At 39.4% G+C, this 14,266-nt stretch overlaps 1 protein-coding gene and 1 long non-coding RNA gene across 5 annotated transcripts in view; both read right to left on the bottom strand.

Moving 5' to 3' along the window:
- The window catches only part of KIAA0895 (KIAA0895 ortholog), a 59,713-nt gene that overhangs the window by 33,544 nt on the left and 11,903 nt on the right, over positions 1 to 14,266 (bottom strand). Inside the window, exon 1 of one of the 4 annotated variants that reach the window (XM_032286794.1) lies at positions 8,114 to 8,440. The exons of 2 other annotated variants lie outside the window; for them this stretch is intronic. In XM_032286794.1, coding sequence (XP_032142685.1) covers positions 8,114 to 8,138 — 25 coding nt within the window. In that variant the 5' untranslated portion in view covers positions 8,139 to 8,440. Of the gene's footprint in view, positions 1 to 7,901; positions 8,056 to 8,113; positions 8,441 to 14,266 lie in introns of those variants that run through there. One more of the 4 variants, XM_032286795.1, reaches the window with a different exon arrangement.
- LOC116557343 lies at positions 3,276 to 5,241 on the bottom strand. The gene is made up of 2 exons (XR_004271475.1): positions 3,998 to 5,241; positions 3,276 to 3,687 (listed from the first exon to the last, which is right to left on the bottom strand). It is a non-coding gene; the product is annotated as an uncharacterized LOC116557343 (long non-coding RNA).

The raw sequence follows: 14,266 nt of genomic DNA, 5'->3' as shown, positions 1-14,266 counted from the left end.
GGAGGGGCTACTGGCCTCTAGCAGGTAAAGGCCAGGGATGCTGCTAAAGATGATTCACTGCCTAGGACAATCTCCTACAACAAAGAAATATTGATTCCAAAATGTCAACAGTATCAAGGGAATGAAACTCTGATCTAAATGTTAGTTTTTAAAACACAGGAGTCATAGCGTCTAGGGTAAAGAAATAGTACTAGTCTAAAGTAGATAATAATCCAAATATATAAGGTATTTAAAAGCCTTTTTACTTACATTTTCTAGGCCAGCATGTGGAACCTGAATTCTGGTGTCTAAAAGATAACGTAAAGGTATCTCTAGAGCTTGCAGGGGCTAAATGTCTACTATATGTATAAGTTTAGAGGTAGGAGCTAGATCACACAGGGTCATGTTGAAGATAGGTTGTACAAAGAAGCCGCTCAATAAATGTTACAGACTCAACAAGACAAAATTAATGGGACAAATAAACAAAATGTTCATTACAGGCTGGTAGCTCCCAGTTTCTCAGGAGTTTCAGACTTAGGTGTTGCCAACTAATAGTCAAAACTGGGCAGGCCAGGCAAACAGGCTAAGGAATACCAGGACACAGGCTGCAGCCCAAATGCCCAGGAACAATGTCGGTTTCCCTAAAATGACACCACAAGTTTAGGAGATAAGAGGTGATAATGAAAAGAAAACCGCAATAGACACAAAAAGGGAAAGAGTAAAAGAACTCAAATAAGCACAAGCCTAGGAAGCAGGGTAAGGACTAGGTGTAGCCAGAAAGGTAAAGGGAGGAAATCAGGTTGTTTTCTCGGTTGATCTTCATAATAAAAAGGGATGGAGTTACATCAAATTAAAATCAATGAATAAGACTACTCTCAAGAATTTCTGTTTTGATGATTCATTACATATATGTTGTACTGATTTTTTAAAAATGAATATTCAATGTAAAAATGCTTTGTTTTCCAAGACCTAGTAGCTTTATGACCAAAAAACTGGGCTTGCTGAGTTCTTCTGTTTTGTCATAAAGCATCAGTGACGTTCAAATTCATAATTTTGTGCCATCTGAAACAGCCTATACATTTCCTGATACTAAAAAAAAGGTCCTAAACCACCTGTCAAAATACTCAAGGAGGAGTGAAGTATGGCAGCAGGGTGACAGTGTAAGCTTAACAGAAACGCTCTCCCCAGGAATTATAGCATTTCAGTTCACTTGCTAATTATCTCCTGAGAAGCTTACCATCAGTCCTTCTGAAGCCCCATCTGCTGCTGAGTAAAGTTTGGGAGTGTTAATGGTGTATTTATTTTACAAATGCCAATCCTGCCAAATGCTGGATAGCCCATGAAGTTCATAAAAGTGGGGCACATGGTCCTTCACGCAACTCATACGAGGTGGAAATAAATTAATTTCTCAGAGTCACACTAATTGTATTTCAGTTGCCTTAAAAAGTATCATAGAACCTAAGAGATTGTTTTTGTAATTTTAAATACTATTGCTTATTTTGTGAAAAAAAGACTTTTGAACATGCGTAAGAACAATAAGAGGCCGATAACATTTCCAGTTGGCCACACAATTTATTAAAGAACATTCTATTTTCTGAATCCTTTTTTTTCTGAAAAATTAAAACATTTTTTAAGCATAAGCAGACTTATTTGGAGGAAGTGTAACTTATGTTTTCCCAGAAAAGTAATAAGGCAATTAAAAAGCATACTTTTTCACATTAAAGGTAGTCATATAATGTAACACTTAGCTATAAGCAATCTGTTTCACTATAATATTGGAGAGAATGAAAATAATTTGTTGATAGAAGAAAATCGTTCACTCCAACCTGATTACCGATACTGAGGAAAAAAGGGAAAATAGTATTGCTACATTAAAATTGACAGTCTGTTCACCGGTAAGTGAATATACTGAAATTATCAACACAATGAAAGCTTAATATGTATCTAGAACAGGAGAAAAGGATACCAAGATTCCTGACGTCCATTCCCAGCTCTTTCAATGACCTCTCTGTAATACTAGCCTAATCATTAAACCCATCGGTAGCACCTGTTCCTCATCTAAAAGAATGGGGGGGAAAAGGGAGACACTGCTCTCTAAACGTAATGTATCACAACTGTGAGTAGGTGAGGTTGTAGTAATCAGGAGGTCTCTAGCTAAAAAAGAAGATCACTAGAAACAAAGCCTGGTGGCAAATACTACTCAACCAGTTTTGACCAACAAAATGGAAATTTCATATGGTTCACTAATACTTAGGAAACCTGATAATCTGGGATAATTTTATACCACAAAACAATAGATTACTTGATTGCAAACAAAAGAAAGGGCAAAACAAAACAAAATAATCCCCAAACAAGATAAACATTTAATTTTATCAAGGCTTACATCACTTAAAACTCAAAAGAAGCCAGGCACAGTGGCACATGCCCGTAGTTCCAGCTATTCAGGAAGCTGAGGCTGGAAGACCACTTGAACCCAGGAGTTTGAGCCTAGACAACACAGCCTAGATAGCCTAGACAACATAGCAAAACCCCAACTCTAAAAAATGAACGAACAAACAAACAAACAAAACCCTCAAATAATATCTATCAACAGTAGACAGGATGAATAAATTGTGGTATGCTCGTACAACAGAAGATTATACTGCAATGAAAACGGAGGCTGTAAGTAACAATATGGATGTATCTCAGACAATGTTCAGCAAATGATGACAGATCAAAATATTATATAGTGTATAATTCCATCTATCTGTAGTCCAAAAACAGCAAAACTAATTTATGGTATTAGAGGTCAGAATAGCAATTACATTTGAGGGAGGAATCATAATTTGGGAGGAGATATCAGGAAACCTACTAGGTGCTAGAAATATTCTCTCTCTGTTCTAGGCAATGGTTATGTATGTACAAATTCATTGGGCTGTACATTTAAGACTTGTATAAGTTACACTTTAATTTTTTTAATGGTGTATAAAAATCAGTATCCTTAAAAACACATTTATTGCTCAATTTGTCTGCAGTATAACAGATAATCTGATCACTATAATATCTCTAAATTCAATAGCAACTAATGTAGTTTATCGACAGTAAGAAAATGAGATGAAAGGCGCTACTAATGTCATTCAGGACTCAGAAACAACTGTACTTCAGGATTCTTAAACATTTCACAGTCCAAGCTAAGAGCAATTCAGTGTGGCTCTATTAGTAACTTACAATGGGACACTGTTGTTTTGGGGTCAGAAGTAAGTGATAGAGAGAGAGAGAGAGAGAGAGAGAGAGAGGGAGTTGTTTTTTACAGTTAGAAATATACAGAGTAGTCTAGATACCCTTGATGGTGATGGTTGTGGTAAGAATGAGCATTATACATCATCTAAAATGACACAATGTTCCAGAAACAAACTTTCCCATGGTTTTCCCTTGGGATGAACAAAACTCCTGACCATGGTCTATGAGGTCACTCTTGGTCAGATCCTTCTGCCTCTGCAGCCTCACCTCACAGTGTTCCTCAATTTCTCCAATCCAGCTTTCTCTCATTTTGTCCACACCTCATTCTCACCATGCTCCTTCCGAACATATTTCTTCACATGCTGCTCCCTGTGTCTGCTGGTCCCTTCTATCCCTCTCTTTGTTAGATTAATACTCATCTTTTTTTTTTTTTTGATTAATACTCATCTTTCAGTTCAAATAGCACTTGGTCAGGAAGCCTTCCTTAACCTTTTTTTTTTTTTTTTTTGAGACGGAGTTTTACTCTTGTTACCCAGGCTGGAGTGCAATGGCGCGATCTCGGCTCACCGCAACCTCCGCCTCCTGGGTTCAGGCAATTCTCCTGCCTCAACCTCCTCAGTAGCTGGGATTACAGGCACGCGCCACCATGCCCAGCTAATGTTTTTGTATTTTTAGTAGAGATGAGGTTTCACCATGTTGACCAGGATGGTCTCGATCTCTTGACCTCGTGATCCACCCGCCTCCGCCTCCCAAAGTGCTGGGATTACAGGCTTGAGCCACCACGCCCGGCCTCCTTAACCTTTTCATTTTAGACCCTCATAACACCTTGTATCTTGTCGTCGAAGCACTTATCATGGTTGCAGGTTTATATTTTTTGTATGATGGACTTCCTCAACAATGAAATTATAAGCTCTTTTAGAGCATACATCTGTGTTTTTGCTCATTCACTGTCCTGCTTATGGAAGGATGGCCAGAGAGGTAGACAAGGGAAGATAATATTTGAGAGGAAAGAAAAGGTAAAAGACTTAGTTGCCTGAAGGTTGAGGAAAAAATTATCCCGGGAAGGCAAAAGAAAAATGAAACAATCATTGAGATTGAAGACAAGTTTGAATGGTAGGTGCCAGTTGCTGTAGGACAAACAGGACTATGTGCCTAGGTGTATTCATCCTGTAGGTCCTAACACTGGCCTTAAGACTTTCGTTTCCAGTATTTTTAAACATTCATCTTTGATATAAAGATACTTCATTTCTGAAATGACTCATTAATCACTTCTTACATCACATACAAAATAAAGCCGACAGGAAGTCGTAAATGAACATAATCTTATATGGTTTCTCATAGCATTTTGTTGATGAATGAACCAGATGTCTTCTATTTTTAAATAAACAAATTTATATTCAAGTAAAATATGATTTTCCCAGGTAAAAATTATTATTTACATACTTGCCTGTGATTAAAAACTTAAAAACCAACACTTGAGCAAACCATCGGATAACGTGACACTGATATTAAAGGAAATCTTGATGTTGGATTTTGTGGCTCAAATCACTGTACCGTCACTACAATAGTGAGCTGATTTTCCTAGTAATTGAGAACATAGGCTTTAGATTGAGTTGTCTGGTATAAATCTTGTCTCTGTTTATTAATAGCTATAACCTTGACCAAGTTATATAACTTCTTGTGCTATTGTTTTCTTATCTGTAAAATGGGATGATAATTATAACACATACTTCATAGTATTGTTGTAAGGATTTTAAAAGCTAACATATGTGAAGTGCTGAGTATAGCACTGGACTATACATAAGCAGCCTTTGTTAACTATTATTACTAGTATCACATTAAATGTTATATTCAGCTCCTACAGAAACACCACAATGGAAAAATGTAAATGGGGAAATATTTGGAATCATTAAATTTGGATTCCAACGCAAATTTCATGTTAAGAAGGTAATTAATCTATATTTTAGAATCAAGATTTTAGTGGCGTTAGTATAATAAATGCTTTTTTTTTTTTTTTTTTAATCCTGGAAGCTAAAGTAGAATTTTTTTGTGTGTGTGTGACAGAGTCTCACTCAGTGGCCAAGGCTGCGGTGGCAATCCTGGCTCACTGCAACCTCTGCCACCTGGACTCAAGTGATGCTCCTACCTCAGCCTCCCAAGTAGCTGGGACTAGAGGCACGGGCCACCATGCCAGTTTAAGTTTTTTAAAAAAACTTTGTAGATATAGGGTTTTGCTGTGTTGCCCAGGCTAGTCTCGAACTCCTGAGCTCAGATAATCCGCCCGCCTCTGCCTCCCAAAGTGCTGGGATTATAAGCATGAGCCACTGCACCCAGCCTGAGAAGGCCATGAGAAGTCAAAAAAACCTTTTCTGATTTGATTCTATTTTTAAACAGCATAGATGGTGTACACACCCCTCTTATTTCATTGTACTCCTCCAATCAGCAGTTCCACCAGGATATTGTATTTAGATTATGTTAAATCATGACTAATAAGTCAAAAGTGGGTAAGATATTATATAGGAAGTGATTTCTGAAACAAGTAATTGCTTCATTCCTGAAATATAAAATAATGAGTCTGTTCTATATTTGTAATGACTTTAGAACTGAAAAAAAATGAACATATTTCCATCAGGATTCTTACCACAAACAATCAAGTTCTGCTCACCAGAAAGAAGAACATGGGTATCTTAGATATCAATGAATTGTGAGGGAATAACCAGGGGAGAGGAGGGCATGTTTTCAGCTTAACTCTCTTCATGAAGTTTCCAGCTGTCCAAATTGGGTTTTTCCGATATTGTAGTGAAATGCTGGGCACAGGGCTCTCGAATTATTTCACTTAGTTAAGTACTATATAAAAGAAAGGGAGAAAGTAGTCTGAAAAATACCCAGTTATTTTTAAAGGAATTGTAAATTAGAGGCTTGAATGGCCTCAAATGGTTATTTGAACTTTATTGTACTATAGAAATTCACTGCCAAATTATCTACCTCAGGGTTTGCAACACACAGGGTTAGATTGATAAATGTACCCACCACTAAATTATGGGAAGGGGAAAAAGACAAGAGGAATGGGTCTCCTACTTTCTAAAGTATCTCTTCTCAAACTTCTAACTCAACATGTTGACATATCAAGAGATCACTATACATGACTAATTGATCAGAGTATCTACTTTCTAATACTAACATTATTTGTATATCCACAATGATTGTTACAGTTTGGGGAAATAATTTTAATCAATGTGATTTCTCAATCGAATAATGTGCACTGTGACAGATATTTTTCAAAGCCGTGGTTCTCATGGAGGAGAAGGAGATGTTGCCCACCCCCCAAATTGTGATTTTTTTTAGTTGTCACAATTATCAGATTGGGGCAGAAAACAGTATCCCACAAGGAAGAATTATCATGTTCAAAGTTAACAGTGCTAGGCTGGGTGCAGTGGCTCACTCCTGTAATCCCAGCACTTTGGGAGGACGAGGTGGGAGGATCACCTGAGGTCAGGAGTTCGAGACATGCCTAGCCAACATGGAGAAACCCCGTCTCTACTAAAAATACAAAAATTAGCCAGCCGTGGTGGCACATGCCTGTAATCCCAGCTACTCGGGAGGCTGAGGCAGGAGAATGGCTTTAACCGGTACGGTGGAGATTGCAGTGAGCCAAGATCACACCATTGCACTCCACCCCGGGCAGCAGAGCAAGACTCAGTCTCAAAAACAACAACGATAACAAAAAAGTTAATAGTGCTGAGGTTGAGAAACCTTGCTCCACATTTATAAGGTATGGCACTTTTAAGTAACTTTTGACATTTTAATTGTGTTTTAAGATGAAGGTAGCATCTACATCAAATCACATTTTAAAAAAATCTAATTCCAATTAAAGTTACCTTTCCATCTTAGATCCTGTAACTATCTATGCTTCCTGTCAACGTAAATAATGAGATACATAGCGGCAATGTCATGATTGCACACATCAACTCCGTGTGTTATAACACCGAACATGAAATAAAACAGTATAAAATTAAGGTCATGAATATTTTCACTGGAAAGAGGCTTGCTCACAGAAAAATAGTCTATTAGGTACAGCATTGCTTTAAAGTTTAAAATTCTGGCTTTATTTTGGCACTAGTTTAAGGAGTAGGTATTTCCCTTTACTCCGTGGTTCTTCGTCATGATACTGAACTGCCAAAACCCTGCCTTGCAGAAATGTTTGCGTGCAGAGTCAAATCCTGGGAAAATGGCCTAGAAAATTGCTCTAATATTATTATGTAAGTTTTTTCTAATGGCTAACACGGATAGCGATTTACAAATAATAAGAGGCAAGTTCTGTGCTCCCAGAGGTTGAACTGAATTTTTAAAAAGGCAGGTAAACTTTCAGACTTTCTGATCTGTGGTCTGTTTAAAGACCCATGTTTTACATTTGGTATAACCCGTACTGTAAAATGGCCCATTAATAATATCAGCTCAAAACGTTCTCACTGTTTAAGAATAAAAGCATACACGCACAAATATACACAGTATAAATATTGAAATACAGAGATGTGTTCTTTCGCTTAGCTTATTTTTTCTGAACATTCTAGAAAATTATGACGCTTAATCACACACCTAGCGTGTTCTGAAACAGGATTTAACAGTCTTTGGATTGTACCTCTGTAGGACTGGCAACCGGTCTATTATAATCTTTTTCACGAGATTCCACAGCATGTACTTACTGATAATAAGTGACGAAAGGAAAAGGAGCCGATTTCTCTCTTCCCTCCGTAGGTTTTTCGCGAGCGCCTCCAGCGCGCCCCGCAGGGCTCCGGGCGCAGGGTGGAGTCCCGAGCCGCGTGCCCAGCCCGCAGCTACCATCACCTGGGCCCGGGACGACCGGACCCCGGTCCGCTCCGCACCCCCGCGGCGACCAGCCCTTCCCCGCACTCACCCGTCACGCGAATGGACTCCAGCATCGTCCCGCCGAGGCCCGGGGCGGCGGGCTCCGCGGGCGCAGGGGCAAGGACCGCGCGGGGGCCGGGCCGGGCGGCCTCTGGCCTCTGACCCGGGCCTCAGTGGCAGGGCGCGGCGGGAGGCGGCTCTCCGCTACCTGGAGCAGGATAAGGAGAGTAAGGGCGGACGAAGACGTGCGGACACCGACAGTGAGCAGCGCTTCCACCAGCCCGCAGCTGCTGGAAGGTGCACACGGCGGCCCTACGGTGCCCAGCAGCGCTTAGAACCTGCCACCGTGACGTGGCCGCTCCCCCGGTTGCTAGGAAACTCCCCCCGGGGTCCGCGCGCGCTGCGCTTCACCGAGCCTGCGTGCCGCTGGGGGCGCTCGTGCAACGAAGGCCGGCGGGCAGCGAAAGAGAGCAGGAGGAACTACAACTCCCGGCGTGCACAGCGCGGGTCCGTACTTCCGGGACTTGTGAGTGTGCTCGCTAGCGGCTGGGGTCTCCGACCCGTCGGTTAACGCAAGTTGAGTGATCTTTCATAGACGTTTGTTCACGTTCAAGGGGTACTTAACTCCATGGTGTACGGTGACACTGGGCCCTAGCTGCAAATATCAAAGCCAGTCTCCCCGTCCTTCAGCTTACGAGGTGCAGGGAAGCTAAAACACCTTTCGGGTGAGCTAGTAAGAGTGAAAGTACTTGACAGTACTCCAGCATACTATCCTTAATACCGAAATTAACATTTTAGCTTGTGATTCTGCAATTGGTAGAGGCTTAATGTTATTTTCAGTTTATTACTCATTTTCTTAGCAAATGTGAAAATGTAATCTTTTACAATAACCATGGGAGGCGGGCCACGGTGGCTCATGCCTGTAATCCCTGCACTTTGGGAGGCCAAGGTCGGTGCATCGCTTGAGCCCAGGAGCTGGAGACCAGCCTGGACAACATGGTGAAAGGCCTTCTCTACTAAAAATACAAAAAATTAGCAAATCGTGGTGGTGCACTTCTGTAGTCTCAGCTACTTTGGAGGCTGAGGCGGGAGGATTGCTTGAGTTTGGGAGGTGAGAATGCAGTGAACCATGATGGCACCACTGCACTCCAGCCTGGGTGACAAAGTCAGACAAAAAAAAAACAAGGCAGTGGGAGCAGGAAATGTAGACTAAACTATTCAACAAACATTTTTTGAGACCCTAATGTGTGCAAGGTTCTGAGTCAGGCTTTGAGGACATCAAGGGAAATGAAATAAGCCTAGCGGACCTTACAGTCTAGGAGGAGCTCATGAGATAGTGCTGGCAACTGTCAGTCTTCAGACAGTTTCATTTTCTCTTCATTCTCAAGGCTGAGGTAGGACATGGAAATAACTGCGTTGTGTTTTCAAACTCAGGAAAGTTGAATATCAGAACCGTCAAACTCTGAGAATGACAGACAACCTGTGAGAAACTGTGTCTTTGTCACTTAGGAGAGAACAGTGGAAATGTAACTATATCACAAATACTGGATAACCTCACTTCATATTCTGTCTTCAAACTCTGTGAATACTATCTTCAAAATACATCCAGAATCTAGCCACTAGCTACCACTCTGGTTCAAGCCACAACCATCTCTTGTCTGGATTATGGTGAAGTCTTCTAGACAATCTCCCTATTTCACCTACCCTCTTTCATACTGTTCTCAAAACTCAGTGACCAGAGTGAACCTGTGAAAAAATCAGATCATGTCACTGTTCAAAACCTTCAGGGCTCCCTTTCCTGTGAAGTCCTTTATGACCTAGCCTCCTGTCACCTCTCTGATCTCATCTCCAACTACTTCCTCCCCCATGGACACACTGCCTCTTCGACATTCCTCAATTCCAGGCACTATTTCACCTCAAGACCTTTGCAACTTGCAATTCTCCCTGCATAGAATGTTTCTCCCCCAGATATCCACAGGGCTAGCTCCCTTCCTTCCTTCAGGACCTAATCCAAATGTCACCTCTTCGTGAGCCTTTCCCTGACCACTCTATTTAAATTTCTACTCCATATTTCCTATAGCCCTTTTCTGCTTTATTTTTTTTTAACTTAGCCCTTAACATTATCTAATTTATTATATATTTTATAGATTTATCATGACTATTGTCTGTCTCCATCCTTAGAGTAAAATTTCCACAAGTGCAGTGATTTTTGTTTGTTCACGGCTATATTTCCGCATTAAGAAGAGTGGCTGGCACATAGTAGGCACTCAGTGAATATTTGTGAATTAATGAACAAGTAGACAATAGAAAGTGTGTGCATTTTCAATGATAACTAAAATAATATAGAATTATATCAAATGGACCAGCAGATGAAGAACAAATCTGCTTTGGGTTAAAACACTTGCTATAGGCTGGGTGTAGTGACTCACGCCTACAATCCCAGCACACTAGGAGGCAGACGCAGGTGGATCACTTGAGATCAGGAGTTCAGAACCAGCTTGGCCAACATGGTGAAACCCTGTTTTTACTAAAAATACAAAAAATAGCTGGGCGTGGTGGCTCATGCCTGTAGTCCCAGCTACTCAGGAGGCTGAGGCAGGAGAATCACTTGAACCCAGGAGGCAGAGGTTGCAGTGAGCCAAGATGGCACCATGCCCTCCAGCCAGTCGAAATGGGTAACAGAGCAAGACTCTGTCTCAAAAAAAAAAAAAAAAAAACACTTGCTATAGTAATGAGCAACCAATCTGTTGCATTTGTAAGAGTAGTAATTCTTACAACATATGTCCTAAGGAAAAAGGCTCTAAATGAACCATGCTGTTGGCTTCCTTATATACCCAGAATTCTGAAGGCTGTTTTCCAAGTTTGCTATAAATGCATCTATTACCTCTACAATTTTCTAGTTTTTAAAGTCACTGTCACTGCAGTTTAAGAGCTATTTCTCAAAAAAGAAAGCCTCCTAAAAGATGTTACCAAGTCATATGTTCAGTGTCTGTGCAGAGTTTACTCTGAATGCTTTTACGAAAGTATATTTAGTCACATCGTCCATTTTCATTATATTTCATTATATTTCAATGTAACCAAGATATACATTACTTCCTCATTCCACAGGTATCTATTTAAATAGAAGACACTGGGCTTGCTGTTTTTAGAGTACATAACAAAACATGATACCTATCCTCAAGGAACATCCTGAGTAGTAGGGAAGATTTTTTATAATATACATATATGTGTGCATATATATATATATATATGCACATGTATACATACATATAAACATTTAAAAATGTGTATTCTAATTTCAATATTTTATTAAACTTAAGAATTCCAAAAATAAGCAAATTTGATGCCTCTGTAGTTAGCCTACCTTGAATATTATTTCATTCTTTACTTTTATAATTATTTTTATGTTCACTCTACCAATATTTTCTTGTGGATGATTTTGATTCTAAATATCCTTAATGATAAGTACCATATAAAGGTATTTATCAATGTAATCAAAATATTTTTTAAAATTTCTCTGTGTATTATTGAAGCATTCTTGCTAACAAATTCATGAATACAAAGAGTTATCTAATTTCTTATAAAACTTGTACTGTTATCAGCTCCTTTTACTATTCCTAGCTATGCAATTATTCATCCTCATCAAGCCTTGTGCATCTGCTTTGTTAATTACTGATTCGTGCTATGCCTGCTTAGTGTTTCCATTGGGTTCAGCGTCTGCAGCTGTCCAGTTGGCTGCTTTTGAGTCGGCATTGTTTTTACATATCAACAAGAACAATGAACAATCTCATCGTTCTGAGAAATTTTCCTTTATACCTGTTCTACATTAACCATTAATATTGAGATAAGATGATTGACTTGGTTATGTTACTGCTCCATTTTTAGAGCACTAATTTCAAGATCAAGTTAGGAATTTATTAAAACTGCTTTTATTTATTTTATTTATATATTTATATATATATATATATATATATTTATTTTGAGATGGAGTTTCGCTCTTCTTTTTGCATAGGCTGGAGTGCAATGGCATGATCCTGGCTCACTGCAACCTCCACCTCCCGGGTTCAAGTCATTCTCCTGCCTCAGCCTCTTGAGTAGCTGGGATCACAGATGTGCGCCACCACACCTGGCTAATTTTGTATTTTTAGTAGAGACAGAGTTTCACCATGTTGGTTAGTCTGGTCTTGAATTCTTGACCTCAGTTGATCTGCCTGTCTCGGCCTCACAAAGTGCTAGGATTATAGGCATAAGCCACCACCCCGGCCATTAAAACTGCTTTTAATAATTTATGTTTATCTTTAAGGATGCCCTTTACCCTTTTCAAAGTTTTACTAAACTTAAATTTTTCAATAATAACCAAAAATGCCATTGCAGTTGTCTTACTGAAATATACTCACTGTCCTTTTATGGTCATCTTTATGTATTCTAGAAGCATTGTATTGTGGATCATTTTCACTAATGAATATCTGTAGTGATGATTTCCATTTAATTTTAGATTTAAAATAATAGAAAAATAGGTGTTTTGATGGAAATATTGTTATTTTATGTGTGGCGGGATTGTTATGCTATGGATAAATAACTTATTTATTTCATTTTTGGTGGGGGGACGGGCCTCACTCTGTCGCCCAGGCTGGAGTACAGTGGCACGATCATGGTTCACTGCAGCCTCAACCTCCCAGGCTCAGGCGATCCTCTTAACCCAGCCTCAGCCTCTTGAGTAGCTAGGACTATAAGAATGTGCCACCAGGCTAGGCAAATTTTTTTTACATTTTTTTGTAGAGATAGGGTTTTGCCATGTTGCCAGGCTGGTTTTGAACTCCTGGACTCAAGCAATCTGCCTGCTTTGGCCTCCTGAAATGCTAGGATTACAGATGTGAGCCACCACGGCTGGTCAATAACTATTTTTTTATGTTGTCAGTAACTTGTTTAATTAACTACTCATGTTAATCTGTATCTTCTTTTTACATAGTCGAACAGATGTTGACAAATGTTTATTTACTATTCATAAGTTGATGGAGTTTTGATATAAAAAAAGTAAGTTAAACCATCTGATTAATAAAAGAAGATCATTTTCTTTTTAGAAAAAAAAGATCAACATCCTCCTTGTTAAAGACTCAGGAGAGGTTTGATCATTCGCCTTGATAGGGGATAGATGCTAGTAAAGACCAAAAAAGAAGAGAGAGGTGATAAAGTCTGGACAAGGCTGCCAGAAAGTGTTGCTACTGGGAGAAAACTATACTATTTTGCTTTTTTATTTTTTTTCAGAGATGGGGTCTCATTCTGTTGCCCAGGCTAGAGTGCAGCGGTGTGATCATAACTCCTGGGCTCAGGCAGTCCTCCCATCCTGGCCTCCCAAGTACCTGGGACAACCAGCACTTCTTGTAGAGATGGGATCTTGCTTTGCTGCCCAGGCTGGTCTCAAATTCCTGGCAATCCCCTCTGTCTCCCTCTGTAGCCTCTCAAAGTACTGGGATTACAGTTGTCAGCCACCACACCCGGCTTATAATACTTCACTTTCTATAGCAGAAGTTCATTTTTTTGAGAGCATATCATGCTTGCAACTGAAAAAAAAAGTTTAATTTCTTAAAAAGAGGTTTTTATCTTATTAACTAGGAAAAAGAATTAGAACATTATATGTACTTACTTGTAAGTTTCAGTTGAGAGCTTAAAAAATGGGGAGGGAAGCTTCTGCAGCCTGCCATTATAAAAGAACAGAGGAACTCTAGTTGCAATACTCAGATTCTGATAAGCATTACCAGAAGCCTCAGGGAAAACTATAAACAATGTTTCGCCATTCATAAAAGAAGAGAGAGAGAAAAAAAAAGAAATCTAGGAAATAGTTGGTAGAATTGGTTTTTCTCTGGCTTTAAAAAAATTTCAGCAAAGTTTGAATGCTTTCAGGACGTCTATATCAAGAGAATAGAATGTTTTGCAGCATTTCTATATTCAGGAGAATGAAGAGCATTAAGTGGAAGCCAAATAAAAGAATGCTTTATGAAACGACTCTGACTTTTTACCTCAATGGAAATAGAACAGCACAAAAACCCTGGGAAACACTGTGATTTTAAGTATGTGTAAGTGATATTTTTGATGTTTGTTGGAAATCATTTAGGAAGGAGGGATGTTTTCTAATCAGCCAAAAACATACTGCTCTTACTTATATTTTGGAGAAACCAAAATGTAAATTAACTTACTCCTTCCA

Source organism: Sapajus apella, unplaced genomic scaffold, assembly GCF_009761245.1.
Source record: "Sapajus apella isolate SASKATOON/1434 unplaced genomic scaffold, GSC_monkey_1.0 scaffold19, whole genome shotgun sequence".
NCBI lineage: Eukaryota > Metazoa > Chordata > Mammalia > Primates > Cebidae > Sapajus > Sapajus apella.
Note: the sequence above shows the minus strand (reverse complement) of the source record. Positions and strands in the feature narration are given on the sequence as shown.